This window comes from Bacillus rossius, chromosome 3 (genome assembly GCF_032445375.1).
Source record: "Bacillus rossius redtenbacheri isolate Brsri chromosome 3, Brsri_v3, whole genome shotgun sequence".
NCBI lineage: Eukaryota > Metazoa > Arthropoda > Insecta > Phasmatodea > Bacillidae > Bacillus > Bacillus rossius.
Window position 1 is genome coordinate 33,643,009 of NC_086332.1, and position 22,135 is coordinate 33,665,143.

At 36.7% G+C, this 22,135-nt stretch overlaps 1 protein-coding gene across 2 annotated transcripts in view; it reads left to right on the forward strand.

The window, feature by feature from the left end:
- Positions 1-4,718: 4,718 nt before the first annotated feature.
- Positions 4,719-22,135, forward strand: part of LOC134530494 (peptidyl-alpha-hydroxyglycine alpha-amidating lyase 2) — a 52,986-nt gene continuing 35,569 nt past the window's right edge. Inside the window, exons 1-3 of one of the 2 annotated variants that reach the window (XM_063365358.1) lie at positions 4,719-4,805; positions 15,353-15,426; positions 20,647-20,893. In XM_063365358.1, the coding sequence (XP_063221428.1) occupies positions 4,784-4,805; positions 15,353-15,426; positions 20,647-20,893 (343 nt within the window). In that variant the 5' untranslated portion in view covers positions 4,719-4,783. The remainder of the gene's footprint in view (positions 4,806-15,352; positions 15,427-20,646; positions 20,894-22,135) is intronic. The other variant, XM_063365359.1, reaches the window with a different exon arrangement.

Below are 22,135 nucleotides of genomic sequence, written 5' to 3' on the forward strand. Positions count from 1 at the left end.
TTATAATATAAACAAAAACTAAGAAATCTAAACCATTCAATAATTAATGTTAATTAAATGATCATATGTTAAAAGGGTATAATTCACAAAACTGGCCGAAGTCACCTTCCCGCGCTCCGCAGTTTTCCCGCGGATTTTCCCCCCTCCCTGGCCCCGGCGGCCAGGGAGGTTAGTCAGTCGCCATCCAGCACTCGTCCGGGCCGGCAGCCCACGCACGGGGAGCCTTCAATTTTCGCGCCAACACCATATAACTGCAATAGGTAATTATAGTCCAAACGTTTTATATCAGCTCCCCGGTCGGCCCAAATCGGCCGTTAGCAATCACGCGCGGTCTTTTAATAATATGTGTATCCCATCAGGGATTTTTACATCTTACGTAAGCAATTAGGTGACCTGTCGTGGCACCTGCGCCTCACGCTTTAACGTCCCACCACGGGACATAGTTCTTTGCCCACGCAGGGCGGCACTGCGCCGAACGCGACCAGAACTTTCGGACGAGTATTCACCTGGGGCGTGCCACGGCCACGTGTGTGATATCACTCCCGATTCCACCGTGTCCGTGCCCAGCTTAACGTGGCCCTGCCACCCCGCGGACTATCCGCGCATGCATATTCTCCTGTGCGGGACTAATCGCAGTAATTCAGTGTAACGTGTTTTAATAAGTAAATCATTCTCCTGTGCGGGACTAATCGCAGTAATCCAGTGTAACGTGTTTTAATAAGCAAATCATTCTCCTGTGCGGACTAACCACAGTAATCTAGTGTCATGTGTTTCCTTAATTAATTTGCGGGACCGATCGTCCACACACGTCACGCCACGTCCGTGTACTCTCGCAGAGACCCTAGCAGGTTCAGGTGCGCGGAGCTTAGGTCGACGGTGAAGCGGCCAGTCACGTGAACGTGTGACCTGTAGAGTGTGCTACGTAATAAATCACCAAAAGAACTCGTGTGTTTCATTAATAAGGCGTCCTGGGAGGCCATAACAGCCCGGGGAGTCCTTTGTCGCCGCATCCCTGCCTACCGCCACGAGGCCAGGAACCCCCCCCCCCCCTTGAGATTCAAAATTAACCTACCAGCTTAAATTTACGTAAATTCAGATTAGGCAACGGGGACGGCGTCACTAGGTAAAATAATTCCTTATGCTTTGTGTATGAGACAAGTCGGGATATAATATTAGAAAATAATTTATTGTAGCCCTCTAAGGATTACACTAATCTGTACAAAATATTTTTTCTATAACCTCGTGTGTCTAGGTTGTTATTAATATTCTGGTTTTTTTTTTTTTTTTTAGATCCTAGAAGAAATGGAACCAGACACTATGGTTTCATAAAAGTTTAAGGCCTTGTTCCTTAAGTAGTTTTTTTGTGTAATACATAATGAATTCCCCACGTGTTGAGTTTTTTTCTTTGTGATTTCGCAACGCCGTGAAATAGGACATGTATTGTACATAACCATTGGAGAATGGCCACAACACATGTATGTAACAGTGTAACCGATCGCGTATGTTTGTAAATCTAGTAACATTTGTACATGTTTCAATTTAATGCAGCACCATAATAGTGTATGCTCCTCTATAGTTCAGTCTTAAGGCCAGAGAGCCTATAGTTAAACTACAGCATAACTATGTAAGCATACTGACCACTGTACGACTTGTAAGACATGCTGCGTCAAGCACTAGCTCCAGACATGAAAAAAACATGTCATCAGCAGTGCTGTGTACGAGTGATACATATCAATAAAAACAGTTTTACCAGATTTACCCACTTTATATTTCAAGTAAGCCACAGTAATTTATCATAGCTTCCTTGGTGGTTATAACAGCCGGGGGTACCTCTGATTGTTCATCACATGCCATCTGCTGGCCACATGGCGATGAGACACCCTGAGGCTATGTCTCTGCTCAACCTGCGGACTGGCTAGCAGGACTATAATTAAAGCTAGTTTTCACCCTTTACATCATCACCAGCATTGTAAACAATTGTAACAAAGCTAGTAGGCAAATACAGTAATCTGGGTATCATGATGAGGTAGATAACTTTTCCTTATAAACACCTTATAACAAGCAGAATTGGTATGCCATCTTTACCATTAGCTCTAGGCAGATCGTCGATAGTAAAATGGTTCTAAATTAATTACCGAAAGGTTTGATAACCCTTTTCCTTGGTGTGGCCGTCTTAAATGATTGTGAATTTTGTGTCATCCAGTAGTTATAGGGTATGCTCACAGCCTCGAACATGAGAGTCCATTAGCTTTGTATTTGTACTACTCAAACACCACCATTGTCGGGAAAATTATTCTTCAATTGACGCTGAATCAGGAGCATGTGCAGAATTTAAATTATGGCGGTTTTATCAGAGGGTTGAGTGGGGGAGGAGTTATAGAACTTCTATGTCCATGGTTTGATTTCAAATTATTTTAGTTTGTGGGTGGGAATAAAATATTTCTAAGATTCCAAGGGGGTGGGGGGCCATGGTTAGGTTCCTGGCCTGGGCTAAATTGATTACACAAGGACTTAACACAGCTGAGGCTGCTGTCTCATAGGTCTGGTGTAAGGAAAACTGAACTGCTATCTATCTTGTTTCCATACAGCTCATAAATGCAGCCACTTCATTAAAAATCAACCCCCCTTGTGTTCGTGGCCAAATAAAGCTTTAGGCATGGTTTATAAAGTACGCAAGAGCACAAGAATGCAATATGCTGATGCCGTCACCGCTGCCTGTTTTAAAATTAGTGAATTTAAATTGTGAAAGCTAGAATTTTGACTCGAGGGTGGGGTTCTTTGCCTCGTGGCTGCAAGCAGGGACGCGTCGACAAAGGACTCCCTGGGCTGTTTAGGCCACCGAGGACGCCGTAACGATTAAAAAAACACGTAAATATACCTGGATTTGTTAGCACGTCACACTGTACATTACGTCACCTGGTACAGTACACTGTCACATAACTGGCCGTATCATCGTCTACCTTCTAATCTCCGCACACACAGCCCTCGAATGGCGACACTGATTCACGATTTGCGGAATTCCCTGGAAATACCCCACCGAGGGTTGCAGGCTATGCTGAGAATAGCAGTAGTGGTGATGAAGGCGCGTAGCGTGTCTGGATGATGTGGAAATGATACGCCGGACAGCGAAACAAAGGAATAATTCAATTAATTAATTACAAATTGACCTAGGTGAAATATTGGAATTACAAAACTATACGTGGCTGATGGCTGAAACTAAGGCTATCATTAATACCAAGGGATAAAGTCTAACATGGAAAAGTCCCTTGTGTCGGAATGAATCTGATACAGAAATACAGTTCAGGTTAGATTAACATAATTACCATAAGTCCATCCTCGAAGAGTTTTGGAAGGGGGGGGGGGGGGGTGAATCCACGAAAAGCTGGGTGCGGGCGCGGCGGTACCGGGGCACGGAAAACTTACTCGCGACCGCGGCATGTCCCAGGAACTGATTCGTTATTAAATGTCACTGTACGCGTTTGGCAAAATGCCGCCCCGCGTGGGCAAAGTTCAATCTCCTGACGGAGGTATTATGGCGTGAACCGCGGGCACATTGGCGTGTTGCCCAAACGATAATAATTACTTATTAAAAGAAACGGCTCATGACTGAGCCACACACAATTTGTAAAAAACCGCGCGACATTTCGCACTGTCGATTTAGGGCCGGCCGTGAAGCGGATGAAAATGGATTTAGATTTTTACTTATGGAAGCTACATGTTGGGTTTGGCGCGAAGAGTGAAGGCTCCACGTGCGCAGAGCTGCCGGCCCTGGTGAGTGCTGGATGGCGACTGATTTCCCTCCCTGGCAACTCGGCCAGGGAGGGCTCGATTTCCTGCGGAATGTAATGGAGCGCGGGAAGATGGTGACGGCCAGTTTTCTGTCACAAAAGCATTTACATCAACATGAATTAATTATTTAAGAATATTTAGGACATAAAAAGTTTTAGTTAACTCTCTTAATTATAATTGCATGTGCACTATGACCAGATTGCGCATTGCCACACCTGGCCGGGCACTCGCACAACACAGCCGGCCGTGACTAGCGTCACGTCATTCGGTGCACTGACCTGACCTACTCTGCCTGGCACGCGCAGGCGTGTTTGTTACTCTTGTCCTAATTCAGGTGTTGACATATAACATCCTGTGCTCTCAGAGGGAGCACCGACGGCGGCGACAATGAAAATATTCAGCTACCACATTTTAGAGTTCCAGTTAATAAACTTTACATGCTGCAACAACGCAGTGCTAGTATTGTTACATCTTCCAACTTTCTTGCGTTTTGGCTTGCGTTTTCAACTGCCTTACAGAATGAAGTTTTCCGGAAAATATTAAAAGATGCTGTATTGCTGTCCTTACGAACCCATGTTGTTTTATTTATTAAGTACAAAACCTTTTATCACTTGTTATTCTTTCCCTTGGAAGATATTTACAATTAAATCAAATTATTGAATAAATATTTTTCACGTATAATGTGAATTATCATAAGAACCCGAGGTAAAAATTTGTTTTCTACTGTTTTATGATTTTTAATTAAGGGTTGGTGACTATTTGCGACTTGCATGTTTTATATATAACCGTTATTATTTTCTTATATTAGTTGCGTGTTTCGTTGCGTTGAAAAATGTAAATATTTCATAAAAAAATATTTATGTATCAAATATTTTTTTTGCTTTTAAGAATTTTAATTCTGTAATTTTATTTTAGATACGTGGCTGTCACTGAATTTTTGGCAGTTGCGATGGCACGTAGAAACTGTAGTGTAAACTTTTAAAGAAACAAAGGTATGATTTATGAAATTAATTTAGGTGAGATTTAAAGCTTGATGTAGAATATGCACTTAATTGATAGCGGAACTACAAAATCGTGATTTATATGTGAAACAGTAATGTTTTTTTTTTAGAAACATTGTACTTGTTAGCGAGCGGTTGTATTGGTGATCCTAATACAATATGCTTACGTTTACAGCATTCATTGTTGCATATTGCGAACAAATATGTTTTATTTTGCCAAAGTTTTCTGCTGATATGTAGAAAGGATTTTTATGTAATAATTAAAATATACATAAATCTTCAAGTAAAAACTGATCCAGACTTGTAACAATGAGCAATAACTTGCTTTTGTAAAGTTATTTGTTTTTAAATATAAGTTTGTGTGTTTCATTCATTTAGTCTGTTACGTTAGTACATAATTAATATTTTACTTATACTGGGGTAATTATTCCGTATCAAAACGTATCCAAGTTTATCCTTTGATCCTGATGGCATGATCATGTATACATGGATTCACAGTTACGTGATGCTGTTTTAATTTAGTATGTAGTATGTAGAATGTTTTGGACATAACAAAAATTCGAATATCACAATACAAACAAAATGTCAGGTCTAGTGAAAAGAAATTTCATATACATTTTGTAATAATAATGCATTGTTATATTACAAGGTTTTTTTAGTGTCTAGAATCTCGACATACTGAATTAAAATAGCAAGTATCATGTACCACATTATGAATGTATACAGAATCATGCCATCAGGATATGGTGACCAAATCATAAACTTGAAAAAACGGGACACATCCAAGGAGGGTTTGGGGGCGATACCCTCTAGCTAAAGGGGGGTCCGAGGGGCTTCCATTGAGACGTAATCATTGAAACATGATCTTTTTACATGCTTTATATTAGCTTCACCTGTATGTTTGTCTGTCCGTCTGTAACTCTGTCTGTCCGTCTGTAACTCTTTCGACTAATGCTGGAATCACAATGCCCCGACGGCCCCGACACGACAGGCCCGACAAGTTCAATAGCCAATGAAATACAAGCTCGCCGTGACGTCAGCCCGACAATATACGCACCCCGACGGCCCGCAAGGAATAGATTCTATTTCTAATTTCGTCGTGTCGGGGCCCGACAGAAAAGAAAACGGCAACGGAAAGGAAACAGCACAGAACTAAATTTCAAAAATATTTACCTACTTGGTAAATCTTTTTGCTGAAAAGTGAAATTTCGTTTTACGTGTGGTGAATAGAAAAATTTGTAGCTTGCCTTAGTCTGTTTATATAAACATAAACAGATATCATCGTGTTTATGGTTAAAGTCGTTATTTTAGAATCCATCTTTTAATTTTTCGTTTCTTTTTAATTCTTCGCACAGCTAACATCAGGAGTATTTTTCTGTCCCTCACTGACATATCTTTATCTTGTTTCCTTGTACCTATAATAAACTACTCTTTGTTTTACAAATCAAATTAACCTTACTTCGTATCGCAGACGACTAAATGTTTTTTTTGCACTTCAACTGTCAATAATGAATAAGAGCCTACTTTGTTTTTAACGCTTTCTATAATGCATTTTAATTGAAGTATTTAGCTTGGCACGATTAGCCGAAGGCCAAATTGAAAATCGTCGGGTTATTTTTGTCGTGGTATTGTGACCCTACGCTTTTCAATCTGTCGTGCTGAGATGCTGCACGACAGTTTGTCGGGCCTGTCGTGTCGGACCCGTCGGGGCATTGTGATTCCAGCTTAAGAGTGAGTGACTCATCACTGTAAAATGTCCCACCCATTTCATTACGTTCGTTAGCCGAGCGGTCTAAGGCGCGCGACTTCTGTGATGTCAGCTTTCGGATTCAGCGATCGTGGGTTCTACTCCCGGCCACGCCGCAAAAAAAAAAAATGTTTTTTTTTTTTTTTTCCCCCCCCGGTAAATTATAAGATTATATCCATACATCTAACTGTAAATGATTCGGAGAGACTTTACCATTTCTTTGTGACGTTGCAACTCCAAATAGTTATCTCAGATGGTAATAGGTAGTGTCGGTAACTCATTTCCCTATGATAATTATACATAAATATAGTTTAAAAAACTAAAAAAAACATGCTTTTAAAGATTATCAAACTAAAAAGTTTAAAATAAATATAGTTTAAAAAACTAAAAAACATGCTTTTAAAGAATATCAAACTAAAAAGTTAAAAATAAATATAGTTTAAAAAACTAAAGAAACATGCTTTTAAAGATTATCAAACTAAAAAGTAAAAAATAATTTTAAAATTTAATTTATGACAATAGTATATAAGCAATACTAGTATAAATGAGAAAAAAGCATGGGGCGCTTAGTATACAAAAAATATGGCACAAAGCGCCTCAAGCTTTTTTCTCATTTATACTAGTATTGCTTATATACTATTGTCATAAATTAAATTTTAAAATTATTTTTTACTTTTTAGTTTGATAATCTTTAAAAGCATGTTTCTTTAGTTTTTTAAACTATATTTATTTGCTAATTTGAGACATAAATTTTTTCAATTTACCTATGAATATGTAATTTAATTTAAATTGTGAGGTATATAATAAATAAAAACAATAATTTTGCAGTGAATACTTATTTATTATAAGTATTATACTTCAAAACATATTAAACAAGATAACTAAAATTGTTAGTCAAAGTTATGTTAAAAATCTTTAGGATTTCAATTGGGGATATTTTTCTTTCGTTCCAGCCAATTTTAAAACCTCTTTCTTTCCCAGTATAAAGTTGTAAAAACTAGAACAGTCCATTTTTAAATTGTTGAGTACCTGCAAGATTGCAGAAAGGGTATCCACTCTCATCTTGTTCCTTTCATCCGTCCATCGAATGTTCATAAGCGAAAATATTCTTTCAGTATTACCATTATGGGCAGGGATCGCAAACACATACTGGCATATTTCAAAAATCCAGAGTGCTCTTCTGGCCTGGTATGCGTTTTAAAAAACAAACAAAGTTAATTGTGTCTTGTTCTTGATGCATACTATTGCCACGCTTAAGAATGGAATTTACATTAAATGATAAGAACTGTTCCTCTTTTCTTCTGGTCAAAGCTGTGTGAGTAGATTCCAATACATCATTAACTTCCATAACACTTTTTGTACTTCCTTCAATCTTTTTAATTCCTTGCTGAAAAATATTGAATTGGCTATGGACAAACCATAGGTATGCCTCACTTAAAGGATTATTAAAAAATGTTAACAAAATGTTTGGAGCTTTTTTCTCATTTAAAAAGAAATCCTTTAGAGCATCAAACAGTTTTAAAATTTGTTCTATTGCAGGCATCAAAGACAGCCAACGAGTTTTTGAATGTGGTAAAATAGTGCCATATTCGACGTCGACCATTTCACAAAATTCTTTTAGCCTCTCTGTTTGCATCGTGTATATAGAAAAATAAGAGAAGAGTTTGACAATAATACCTTCGATTTCACAGCTTAATCTATCTGCTGCTGTACAAATGGAGTTATGTAATATATGTGCAGGGCAACCCACGCCTTCAATACCACCATGTAAAGTAGTTTTTAATTTTTTTAAATACGTTGTTTTGTCCTTCTCTGTTCAAACCACCAAAATTTGTATTTGTTTTATCACCACAAAATGCAATGCAACTGTTTTTATTTAACTTGAACTCATCAATGCAATTCAAGCAGAAACTAGTATCTCATCTGATGTTTCACACTGCAAAGAAGCAACTTTCAATAACTTTGACTGTATCCCTTCATTTATGTCAAAAAACTGAACCACAAAAGGAAAGATTTTTACAGCCATTTGTGATTACTTGCATCAGTTGAAATGCCATAAAAAGGGGATTTATTCATCTGTTCAATACTAGTTTTCAAGCTGAATGGAGCTAAAACACCAGTTATCAGAGCTGACTGCTTTGTTCTGGCAGAGCTAAACTTAGATGCAATTGCAGAGTCACTAAACATAACGCTGTTTAACTTACTGATACAGTCATTTGACCTGAAGCTGTGGTGGTGCTTGATCTTATGAAAGGCCTGAGTTAACTCAGCAGCTCTAACTTTCGTTTCTTCATTTGAATCGTGTTTTATAAAATAATTTTCAAGAGACTTACTGCTACTTGGGGCACTCAGTCTGTTCGTATGTTTCACTGATGCGATGTGTTGTTATACATCTGAACATCCACCATGAGCAATACAAAAAACAGTATTGCAAACTGTGCACTCTGCTTCATTGTCATAGCTTCCCTTTTTAATGTACTTCCATTCTTTAGAGTACTCCTCCTTAAACTTAAACTGGCGCTTGGGCATAATTAGTAATTAATAACAATATGAGATGCACCAAACAAACACTTGTAACAAGACAAACACCCACACCCACAGCCACACTGACTTGTCTGACTCCGGTTGGATAGCCGCCTGCAGAATGGGCGAGTTCAACTGCCGAGGAGAGGGGAAGACGGCCTGAGGAGAGGCGTGACAAAAGTGTATCATCAACCCAACGTAAATCGGGACATTTAGGCGTCCCGGGATACTTTTTTGGGACCCTGTGTACAATCGTTAAAAAACTGGACAATCCCGTTTTTACGGGACGTTTGGTCACCCTACATCAGGATAAAGGGATAAACTTGGATATGTAATACAGAGCCTTTACCCTATTTTTTACCTTTATTAAATGGGTCTCACATAGTTGTGTCGAGGTCATTCATATATGAAAATAGACTTTGGTGACCAGCCTCAAGCAAGAGTTGCACGACAGAGAAGTGATAGACATTGGTTTTGATGCTCGTCACCAGTCACTGACAAGACGAGGAAAAATTGTTTACTTTTTGTCAAGAAGTGAGCAGATAGTGCAGATATTACTTTCGTAGTAACAAATCCAATTGATTTAACTGTTTCCAGATATACTGATGCTAAGGTTATTATCCTGGATAGGTGCTCATTGTTTAAAAAAAAATCAATACGGTAATTTAAAAATTAATATATTTTTTATTATTTTTTAGAAATTTTTTTAACTATTCTGTGAAACTGCTTAGCAATATTTCAATTAGTTTGCCAGTATTAAGTAACATGCATGAATTTATTTCATGTTGAAAAAAAAATTATTATACAAAACTGTTTTCAGAAATGAGTTCTACACACGAAATCATATAAGTTGAGTTAAAAATACTTACAAAATACATAATTAAATTATCTGGCATCAAATGTGTACACTATGCAAATGTGGACCATTTAACCTCTCCATGCATAGTGGTATCATATGATGCCAGATGTGATTCCTGCGAAACTCTAGTCTTTTTCCATGTCCTGTTTTACTTTATTTCAAATGAAAACTCTCCATACAGTCTGGGCACACTGGTTCTTTGCACTTTCTACACATGAATCTTGTTCGACGTCTGCAACCCTTGTCGTGGCATCTGGATGCTTGAGTTGAACCAGTCTTCATGGGATAATGGCCTTCACCATCATATCTTATCTCTAATTCCATTTTTGCAGTTGCAGTTCTTTTTTTCACTGGAACATTTTGCTCATCTAGTGATGGTATTCCCCGCTTCTTGATAGTACCCACATTGATCAGAGATGTGGCCACTGATGCTTTGAATGCCAGAAGTGGCATGCCAGGTTGTGATTTCATCTTGAACAGGTTCCAAGCATTTACCAGAGACATATTCAAAAGGTGGAAAAACACTCTTAGGTACCACTTCTTACTCTTGAAACCATGGGGATAGTGTGCAATCATTCGATCCACTAAATCTACTCCACCCATGTACATGTTGTATTGTTGAATACTGAACGGTCTTGATACTTGCACATACTCTTTCTTTGATCTATCCCATCGCCTTACTATGTCTTCGGGAAGACTGCCTGCGTATGTGGAGATGGTGTGTACTGGACTGTTATCCATCCATCTGACTATAGTAATGTTGTCGGAACTTGTGACAACGCTCGACATACCTCGGGAGAGTAACTTGCTATTCACCAACTTGTCCAGCACCAATTTTGGCACTCTGTTTGGGCGCAATGTACCAACTACATATATGTCACATGACTGGAGATGGCGGAGTAAAGACAGTGAAGTAAAATAGTTGTCCATAAAAAGTTTATGGTTTTTACCATGTATGTCATGGCACAACCTGAGGACTACATCACCAGTTGGTCCAAATTCACTCCGTGCTCTACGGTCGCTACCTTCATACAGCTCAAAACAGTTTACATAGCCTTTTGACGTTGCTTTTACCCAAATCTTGAAGCCCCACTTTTTTGGCTTGCTTTTGATGTATTGTTTGAGGTGACTTTTGCCTTTGAAAGGTACCATCATTTCATCAATGGAATGGAATTCAGATGGCGTTACAGCACTGTGGAAAGTTTCATGTAGCACCTTAGCAACTGGACGAATCTTCCAGAATTTGTCCTGATTTAGCAAAATGGATGACACTTCTTATATCTTCGAATCGGTTCAATGACATGCTATTTGCTATCAAGTTCATACGCAAACCCGAAATAGATGACCAATACATTCGAGTTGAAGGGTACTTGATGTAAGTCATTATTATGTTGATACCCAAAAAAATTTTCAATTCTTTTGCTGATAATTTGAATGAGTGTTTGCCTTGTTGAAATGCGTACCTATTTGTCTCAGTAACAATGTGATCAATAAGAACATCTGGAAACATATATGTGAAAAACTCTAAAGGCGTATCACCATCTACAAATATCTCACTAGTCTTTGGTCCTATAAACTCAAGTTGCTTATCAAAGAACTGATTATCTTTTCCTGCATGCCAACAGTCAGCTCTCTCTTTTTCGGGAATAGTTCTTTTTGATGATGTACGCTGAGCACCATTTGATGATGGAGGCTGAGAATTGTTTGATGCAGGCTGAGGAATGTTGTGTGATGATGGTTTAGAACTGTTGGATAGTGATGGAGGAGAATCATTAGATGATGATGGCTGACAAAAATTGACGATGTTGGCTGAGAACTGTTGGATGTTGGTGGCTGAGTATTCTTGGATGATGGTAGCCGAGTATTTGATAAGTGAGCATTGTTAGGAATATTCTTACAACTCTGGGTTGCTTTTTGCTGATGTAGAGTTTTCTGTTTCCTTTTTGTGGAAGATTCACCCTGTGCTGAGTAGTTATGCTCACAACACACAGATTCGTTTACTTGTGTTACATTTGTCAACACACACTCTGGATTATTTACATGTTCATATTTACCACCAGCATCCATCTCAGACATGTCGCAAGTATCACATTCCAAATGAAATCTTCGATTTCTTCTTTTTCGGCGTGTGTTTTCAAGTTCTTCATCTTCTTCACTGCTCAGTGAACTGAGCTCTGATCCAGAAGGAAGTGCCAGCAAATATTCACGTGCTTTTTCTTCATCCATGGGGTCAAATCTATAACCAAAATTCATGTCTTGTTTAGTTTTATTCAGCTAGATAATCAAATGATTTTTTTTGCATACACAAATATAATTGTTTGTTTTATTGTGCTATATAAGACCAAAAAAACTCTGAGAAATTTCTAAATGCATTTATAACCAAAAAAAGCCAATAGTTCCCTATCTGCATGGTGGCATCAAATGTGTACACTTACATTTTTCAACTTTTTTCAGAGATTATCATTGTGAATACTAACATATATAATAGCATATAATTTTCAAAGTGTAATCAGAACAATAAATATTTTTTTACTTACCTAAATTACTTTTGTAAGAGCATTGGACTGCAATGAAAACAATCAACACCACTGACAAAGGTAAACAATGCACCTAAGAATCACAATACAAAAAAAAAGTCTTACATGGGCCACTACACACTGGTGGTTGTAATTATAACTTTACTAGAGTTTACTTACTTTCTCTATGTAGTTAAAAAAAGGATTTAGTTGATCAGGGTTTATAATCTCTAAGGCAAAACATCTGCCATCATATGATGCCACTATGCATGAATAGGTTAATATTTGATTGGTGTATGAAAGTTGATTTATATTAGGTTCGCTACATATAAATTACTTTTAAAAAAGTGTGAATGGTCAGGTTGGGTTACTTACAACCTACGTTGATTGTTTTCCATAGTCATTACTTACAAAATACCTTTTATTAATGTAGCTGACCTAACCCAATAAACCTTTTTTATTTTTTTTGCAAGAAACATTTGTGAACACTTTTTTTTGCAACATAGATAATTTTTTTTAATGCTGCTGCCAGCTTTAGTCACAGGAAAAATGGTACTGTATTAACATTTTTATTATATTTGTTACAAAGCTCCTTTTTTTTTTGTAGTGACTTAGTTGTAATGAGCCTTCAAATTAATTTAAGCGGAATGAATGGATTGTTAATTCAATACAGTAGAACCTCGCTAGTCCGAACTAATTGGGACCAAGATCAGTTCGGTTTGGCAAAAATTCTGATTACTGGGGTTAATTTTCTGTTAAATCTTTATTATCCTAAATAGGGCAGAATTTCGTAAATTAACCCCTGTACAGTATTTATTACATTACATTATACTGTATACCTACCCATATGTATTGTGAAAATAACAGTACAGTATTAAATAATATTGTATGTTGTGCACAACAAATATTTGGGTATGGTTTCTTGAATCAATCAATACACCTATCCCTCACTTAGCACGTCTTCAGAATGTGCGGCTTCATTTAGCCCCAGTCTTGAATAGCACGTCTGTAAATTTTAGTTAGCACGAAATCTCGGCAGACAAAAAAAAGTCGAGCAAGACGCCACAAAGTCTGTTTCAACTTCTGTAAACAACAGATGTGCCTTGGGATACAATTTGCCAAACAAGGGGGGAAGAAATGTGCACACAGGTCTCTCTACACTATTGGCTGTTGTACAAACATCAGCTATGGCAAGTTAAATTGCGGCTATGGAGTGTAAAAGACCAAATGACTTTACGTCCACGCGTATGCCGCCGTGCCGTACCGTTGTCGCCTGGCCACAAACCGGGCAGTGAACTCAGTATAGCCAGTGGCAGGGAATTCACTCAAAAGCAACGTTTGCCCATTCAGCTGCCGTTAACTTTACGTGCTTGATCACTCATAACACATCGTGTTCAAGTATTTGAGATAAAACTCGAAGTATTACGGCACGCAGATTGTCATGAAGGCCACGCTTATGTTGGTCGCACTTTAGTTTTAAGCAAGTCAACTGTGCGCACAATCGTGTGAAATAAGGACTCTTACCAAAAGTTTATATAAGTCTAATGCTGTTGGTTGTACTAGTGGGTGGTGTGAGCCAGGTGGTGATTTAATCTAAACAAATAACTTTACATCTTGAAACCAGGTACATCAATTTGTTTGCTGGAACGTTATACAAATGTTGCAAAGGTTTAAGTTATGAACAGATGATTCACATGGAAAAGATTGTTAAATGAATGTTGCAATGAAAGAAATAATCATTGGCCTGCCAAAGTTTTCTGCATTACTGCACGTCAACACTGTCACGTTTTTTACTCTGAAACTAGCGGGAATATATTTGACAATAGATTGCGAATACCGGAACGTTATTAAGAACAAGTAATGCCCTCGGCGGTAAAACATTTTATTGAATTTTGTTACTGCAGGGACAAAAATTCCCAGTTCAGATGAAGTTGTCAATTGAGATATCAAAGATTTTTTTTTCTGCTAGCTGATTCTCCTCTGCTGCATTCAATGGACCAGCAGGTGCTTCAAAACTTAAAACGTGCTTATAAAAAAAATATCTTAGAAGTCAGGTTGAGAGTAATGGCACTTCTTTAAGCATTCTCCAATCCTTAAAATGGTCAATATCAAAGATATGTGAATCTACTGGGTGGCTGATGCGTGGAAAAATGTTAAACTACTATTAATCAAAAAATCATGCAAAAAGTTGCCCTACCAAAACATGATTTAGAGCACCATACAAATTCAGTGTGCAGATGTTATACATTTTTATGCCACTAATTCCTGGGTATGAAGGTATTGATACATAACACCAAGTTATGACAGATGAGGAAATTGTTTCTCTTGTGACACGGGAATCTGTTTAAGAATCAGATGCAGCTAATGAAGTAGATGACATCTCAGCTGATTTCCCATTTGGAAGCAGCATATGCATTAGAAACAGCCCTGCAGCTCATAGAGCAGAATGCTAGTGCTACAGCTGTGGACAACCTTATGTTTATGAGGCGATAGAGGAACATTGCATGATCTGCTATGTTTGATTCATTACGCCAATGCAAAATGACTTATTGTGGTAAAGGACAACCAGTGAATTGTTACTATTGTGTTCTGTTCTGTAAATTGATCATCTAAACACATCTGTAAGTAAATGTAATTGCTTTGTTGTTCACTTGTCTAAAAATATACTACATATTAAAATAAAACTTTTCTGAATTTTTTAATGATATTTATTCATTTCTGCACATTTCTAATTTTTGCAGTTTTCGGGTTTGGATTTTCAAGATTTTTGGACTAACAGGGTTCCACTGTATTTTTAAAAATAAATTGTTTAATCTAGCTTTTGTGGTAAGTTTTCTAAAAATGATTTGAACAGTGGTACATATAAATATTTATTTTTTATTAAATGTCTATTTATGATGTGTGTTCTTATTTACAGAAATGAACCAACATGCGTATTTTGTGGTCCTGTTGTTTATATGCTTGAATATTTCTACCACTCACCTTCTGCAGGTCAGTGAAAAAAAATTTTTTTGTAGGTTTAAGTTATGAAAAAGTAAAAAAAAAAAAAAGCTATAAAAATGAAAGATTGAATTGGTAAAGCATTGTTGTACATCTTGAATTAATCCATAATATTATGTATTTGGGTAATACTCTGCAGGGACTGGAAGTAACGCGCTACTAGTAACGACGTTATTTATAACAGTTCCTTTTTTCGGTAACGATCGTGGTAACGCAATATATTAAGTTTTCAGTAACTGTAACTGAATTACATTTTTCTGCCCTAAAGTAACGATAATTGTCGTTACTTCTTGCGTTACATTTTTTAAATGTATTTCTTATTGAACGAACAACGATTTGTTGATTTTTTCAAACCCAGAACGAAAATCCCGACAAGCATATTATTTGCGATGGTATTGCTTGTACTTGTAAAACTGCTGTTGGCTAGCCTGCGCTCGTATTTTGATTGTCATTTATTTAATATTTTCAACATGCGGGTTTACTGCTGTGCTGTTTAATTAATTAACCTACCTGTGCACATGCGTGAAAGCAATGGCAGAATATAATGAAGCGAGAAGCCGAGAAAGCAGTCCAGAATTTTCGTTGCCGTGGCCTTCATATTCTAATTTTTTCGAAGTTCGGTCGAGTGATAAAAATAACCTTATTGTAAAGTGCTTGTGTGGTTCTGCGAACAATTTTGTAGTGTGAACTAATTACTCAATGTAATTTAAGACCTATTTAAAAATTTTCAGTTTAAATAAACATATATCTTTACTAAACACAAAACGTTTTATTAGCTTTTAATTATATAATATAACGTATCACATTTTTAGTTTTTCACAAAGTAACTGTTAAAGTAACTTACAGTTACTTTTCTCAGAACTGTAACTGTAACTGGTTTATTTTCAGTAGTGAAACTTGTAGTTGTAACAGGGTTACATTTCCAGTGGAGTATTTGTAACTGTAACTGAGTTACTTTTTAAAAGTAACTTTCCGGTCCCTGATACTCTGTAATTATCATGTAAAACTGTATTTCTGTATCAGTGAATCGTAAGTTCACCAGTCTGTACAGTTAAAAAATATAGGCTACAAAAGCTATCAAATAATATTACTTCTGCAGCTTATAGTTGTATAGCTTTGCAGTGTCTTCAGTTGCATTAAATGTATAAAAATTTTGTTTAAATTATAGATGTGAATTTTGGTGCTTTTTTTTTTCATTTGCTACATATGTGTAATAATAAATAGTAATAAACATTTTGTGTTTTTTTGATAAAGACCTTATGTGTAAAACCAAATTAAAAAATCCTAAAGAAGTTTCCCTCCCACTTTCCCTCTTCAGTTTTTAGTTCAGATGGTTTTTGGTTCATTGAATGATATTTATTTATTTATTCATTCAGTTTTTGATCTGTAGATCCCATATGGAGGTAAGGTCTCCGGGATATAGAACAAGTCAATTAATACAAATATATCCTACATATATACAAACATACTGTACAACCACAAAAACTAAATATTACAGAATTATTTTACATTTCAATAGTAAGAAAGAGAGAAGAAAAAAAAACATGGGTACATAAGAAATGGTATAAACTCAAGTCTAAGGCTCAGAGCGAAGAGTTAGTTTACAAAACTCAATATTTTTCTCCTTTTTTTGTGATGGATTTAAATAAGATTTACCAGAGTTTAATTTTCTTATCTGTTATTAGGTCAAAGAATTCTATCAGAGAGTAGGAAGGATGTTCTAACAGAACTTGTTTGATTGTTCTTTTGAATATAGATAAATCAGTTATATTTGTGACATTTTGTGGCAATAAGTTGTAAATTTTTATGCCTATGTAATTTGTGCCCTTTTCATACTGACTGGTATTATGAACTGTTATCCTCAATTTATTGGAGTTTCTTGTGTTGTATAAATGAATATCTAGATTTTTTTGAAAATAGCATTTCTCCTTATGTATGAATAAGAGTATTCTTAGTATATACCTGTTTATGACTGTTAAGATTTAAAGTTTTCTGAATTTTTGTTTACAGTGAGCTGACATGTTTCATGTGTCATTATACGAATAGCTCTTTTTTGTAATTTTAGAATTGTTTCAATTCCCACTGAGTTTCCCCAGATTTCTATATTATATGTCATAGAGTGGAAGTGATCGTAGTAGACAGTTTTTAATGTTTCAATACAAACTACGTCTGCCAGTCTTCTTAGTACATACCTAGATACACTTAGCCTGCTAGCGACAGAGTTAATATGGTCTTTATACTTTAGGTGTTCATCTAATTTCACACCAAGGAATATAACATTTGATGTTCTAGTTATGATATTACTGTTAAACTTTAATTCAAACTTTTCTTCTACTGGATTATGTCTGTTCCTAAAATTTATACAATTTGTTTTAGAGGTATTTAGTACAAGTTTATTTGCTTCCAACCAGTGATTCAGATGGCCAAGGACTAAATTTGCTTTGGATACGATATTGTCTACATTTTTACTTTCACTAGTATTGAGTTGTCAGCAAATAGCACTGTGCTGGCTTGTGGGATGTTTAAAGACAGGTCATTAATATACACTAAGATCAATAGAGGTCCTAGGTTACTACCTTGAGGGACTCCATGTTTAATGATTTTCCAGTCTGAGAATACTATTTTATTGTATAATTTTATTTCCACTCTCTGTTTACGATTGTGCAAATATTAATTCATTAGCTCAAGTGCTTTGCCTCGGATACCGTAATGATTAAGTTTTTCAAGCAATATTTTATGATTAACAAGGTCAAAAGCTTTAGACAAATCACAAAAAATGCCTAGTGCTGTGTTACCACTATCCAAGATTTAGAGAGCTTTACTAGTAAAATTATGTATAGCATTTATTGTTGATTTGTGTTTTTGGAAGCCGTATTGATTACTGTTCAGAATTTTACAGCCTGTGATGATGAAGGATGATAGTCTATTATAGAGCACTTTATCGAAAATTTTGGCAACAATTGGTAATAAGCTAATGGGCCAATAGTTTGCTGCTTCTAGTGTATTTCCCTTTTTATAGACGGGTTGTATATTTGCTTTTTTTAAACAATCTGGTACAATACCTTCCATAAAAACATCATTAATTAATAGTGATAACGGCTTAGCAATGTGATGTCCAGCAAGTTTTATTATTTTGTTAGATATGCCATAGACATCTGTCGAATTTGAGCTTTTTAATTTTTTTATTACTTTTAATATTTCCTTTAACGATGTTGGGTATAGGTAAATTGATATATTGTTAAATGGGCAGTTAATTTTCAGATTTTTCAAACTGTAGGATTACTCCTTGCCTCTGGGTGGAAGTCCAATTAAGTTTTTGAAAGTTTTTTTTTTTTTTCATGTAGAAATTAAATAGTACTAACAGTCAAAAATGTGAAGTGATTTTTAATTATCTCTAAAATATCTACAAGCGTTATATTTTTAAAATGTTGATAAAGGTATTATTTTACCACCAATAGGATAGGGGCTTATGAAATCTGAACTAAAATATTATTAAATTATATGTATTAAACAAATATGGCTAACTGTATCAGTTGATTGTATCTGCAATAAATACATTTTTATTACTATACTTCATTTTTGTCTTAAAAATGTTTTTAAAAAAAATTTGATTATAAGTAAAAAAAACTAGGTTTCATAATTTACTATATGGTATTTTGTAAGTTTCGTTGGCTACACGTGAAAAACAATCGTTATTGTTGTAGAACGTGGTATATTTATTAATTGAAATTGGGAGCCTAATTTTATATATATGTTTCTCCAGAAATAAACAATTGATTATGATTCCTCTTATTAATATTGTTTTATCCAAGTTATTACACTCATTTGTTCCTGGCTAATTTGTTTCCGCTTACAAGACATGTAAGTGTCAAAAATGTGTAATAAGGAAGTGTAGAGTAAATCATAAACTAAATATTCATTTATGAATTCGATTTGTAAAATGTATATTTTAAAAGTAATGCCAAAGGTTAGGAATTTGACGTAACTAGTTATACCTTCCAAAATATTAGTTTTTATTTTATTATCTTGACTTTAAAGAACAAGCAAACATAAATGACATCTATTTAGGTGATCAAATAGTCTCAATAACATAACTATATCAGTGATAGTTATCTGTATGCGGACATATATTCCTAGAGAGCCAAAAATCTAGTAAAGGTATTTCATACTAGTAATGTCTCGATTCACGTAACCTTACGTCTAGTTCAGTTGCTCGGAGACACTTCAAACTCTGCAGCACTGGACATCTGGATAGCGGTAACCAGAGACAAGGACGTTTTCGACCAGCTGAAAACTTTGAATACTACTGTTCTAATTGTAAAATTAGATGACGGCAGTCCAGCATCCTTCTCTAATCCTGAAAAGTCTTTATAATTAATGTGAAACAATCGCACCGACGTAGACAACATGGAACCTTAGATGTATGGTCGTCATGGTTGTGTCGGGAACTCAGGCCTCAGAATTCTTGTGACAGCGACGGACGGCACCGACCATCGTCCTTCAGGGATGAAAAGTACGAAGATTCGAACCCAGGATGGTCAGGAATGTAGATATCGACCGAAGAGTAAGTTCATTCTTGAAGTTCGGAAAATCCATAACTCTGTCAAATTAATGCGGAATTTCATGAACCCAACTTGACGTCTATCAAAATAACGTAACTCCGCTGTAGTCTCTTCTTGTGAGCTGAACGGAAATGTAAAGAGAAGTACGACCCTCACTCAGTACGTATCTTCCTCTCCAGATAATTTTTCCTTATTTTATTTGCTTTTTACACATCCATATTCGAAACCACTATCGAACGAATACCTGTTTATAGCAACCATAGATGAATTAACCAAAGCTGGAATTGAAAATCCACAGACTTATGCAAGTAGGAATAACGAGAATTTAAACAGCGCTAAAATATAGTAATGGTTTTATAAATGCATAGATATAATAGCTTTGCAATAGCATCATTAATTAGATTTGAGGCTCTCTATTCACATCTTCCTCTTACTTTTTTTTAACATAAAACATTTTAAATAAATTACATCAATTTTGCACATCTAATCTCATAAAAAAATGAAAAAAATAAAAATAAAAAAAAACTGTAAACATAGTGACGGTTTACATTGTGGTCAAACTGAGGTTATGTGGCAGTTGTTTCAACAAAAATCTAACAACTAGATCCCAAGAAAGGCTTCATTATAGATAGCACATGCTGTTGTGTAGCAAGAAGAGGTAGGGGCGCAACACTACCCCAGGCAGCACCGCCCACAGAAATATCCACCCCAGCAGCCGTTCGACTATGGTGGGGTTGACGGTCCAGACTACGGTACAGGGGACCAGCAGAGTGCCAGGAACGTTGCCTGGGGCAGTGCAGCGAGGCCACCGGCTAGGATCAGTGATTTCTTGTCGTCAGCTTCCAGGCTCCTTCAAGGCAGCATGCAACAGAAGGCCTCGACACCTCGTCATTCATGTAAGTGTGTCGGCATAGTAATAGCCTTTGGAAATTTATACAATGTCAGTTCTAGTGTACTGTTCAGTCAACATTGTTTTCATTCATTAGTTTATAAAAGTTAACTAAGCATCAAACTGCATATTGGAAATAGCTGTGGGCATGACGATAATATAAGTGTGACGTCGACCGGGGCTATGCCCTCCCTAAGCCCGATGTGCCTCACGCTGTCGCCACCCCTCTCCTCCCACCACCACCCTCTATTTCAAACCTCCCGCCCCGTGTGCAGGTGTGTGTGTGCGTGTGAGGCGCCGACAAGAGGCGGGAGTAAAGTCTGTGCCACGACCCCTTTTATTTTATTATTCAATTTTTAGGTTTACCTACCTGTCTTTTCTTTAAATAATATTCCCTAAGTGTTTATGTTTTAAGTGCTAGTTGTAAGGACGACGCAGTGCCCCACGCGGCAGGCAATGGAATTACCCGCAACTAGTTTGAACCATAATCATAATTAAAATAATCAATACTCAACTTCAATAATTAAGGAAACTTTGTTATAGTTTTATTATAGAATTTTTAGTGTATTTGTTTTAGTTAAAATATGTATTAATAAATAACAGGAGAGACTAACGGTAAATCCAGCGCTTTCCGGCCGCCATGCTGCCCTAGCCTCTTCAGTCGCTTCCGTTCGTCACCCGGGGTAAGATGCTTGGTGAGCACCGCGCAACTTTACATTTTTCTTAATCAACTGATCTTTTAACATCCGCCGAACTTTTTATCATTCTTAAACCTTTTTTGTATCTGCGAGGCCTACTCCGGGTGGCCGACTCGTTTTAATAAATATTTAAGTTCAATTCAAACATTTAATCACGAACCGCGTCCTAAACTAACGAGGCCAGGCCACGAGGTGACCTGGTCAGCCTGTAAACTTATTCTCTCCCGCCGTTGGCGTTTTAACAGTTTCATAGTGTATGTAGGTGTAGCGCGATTGCAGACGTGTTGTAACGTTGCTGAAATAAAAGGAGTACGTCGAACGTGTGATTTTTAGTCGAGTGACCACGTGTCCCTGCTCCTGAACCTCGAGGCGTGTAGGACTCCTGAAGAGCTCACTGTAACGATATCGCGTGCTAAGGGAACCGAGCCTAGCCCTACACTGGTCACGTCACGCCCTGAAGAGAGTCTCCGCCGGGTCCACGTGCCCACATCACATGGTGGCGCCCACTCCGACATTTAATTCGTTCGCTCCCTTACATCCCTAGTCACAAC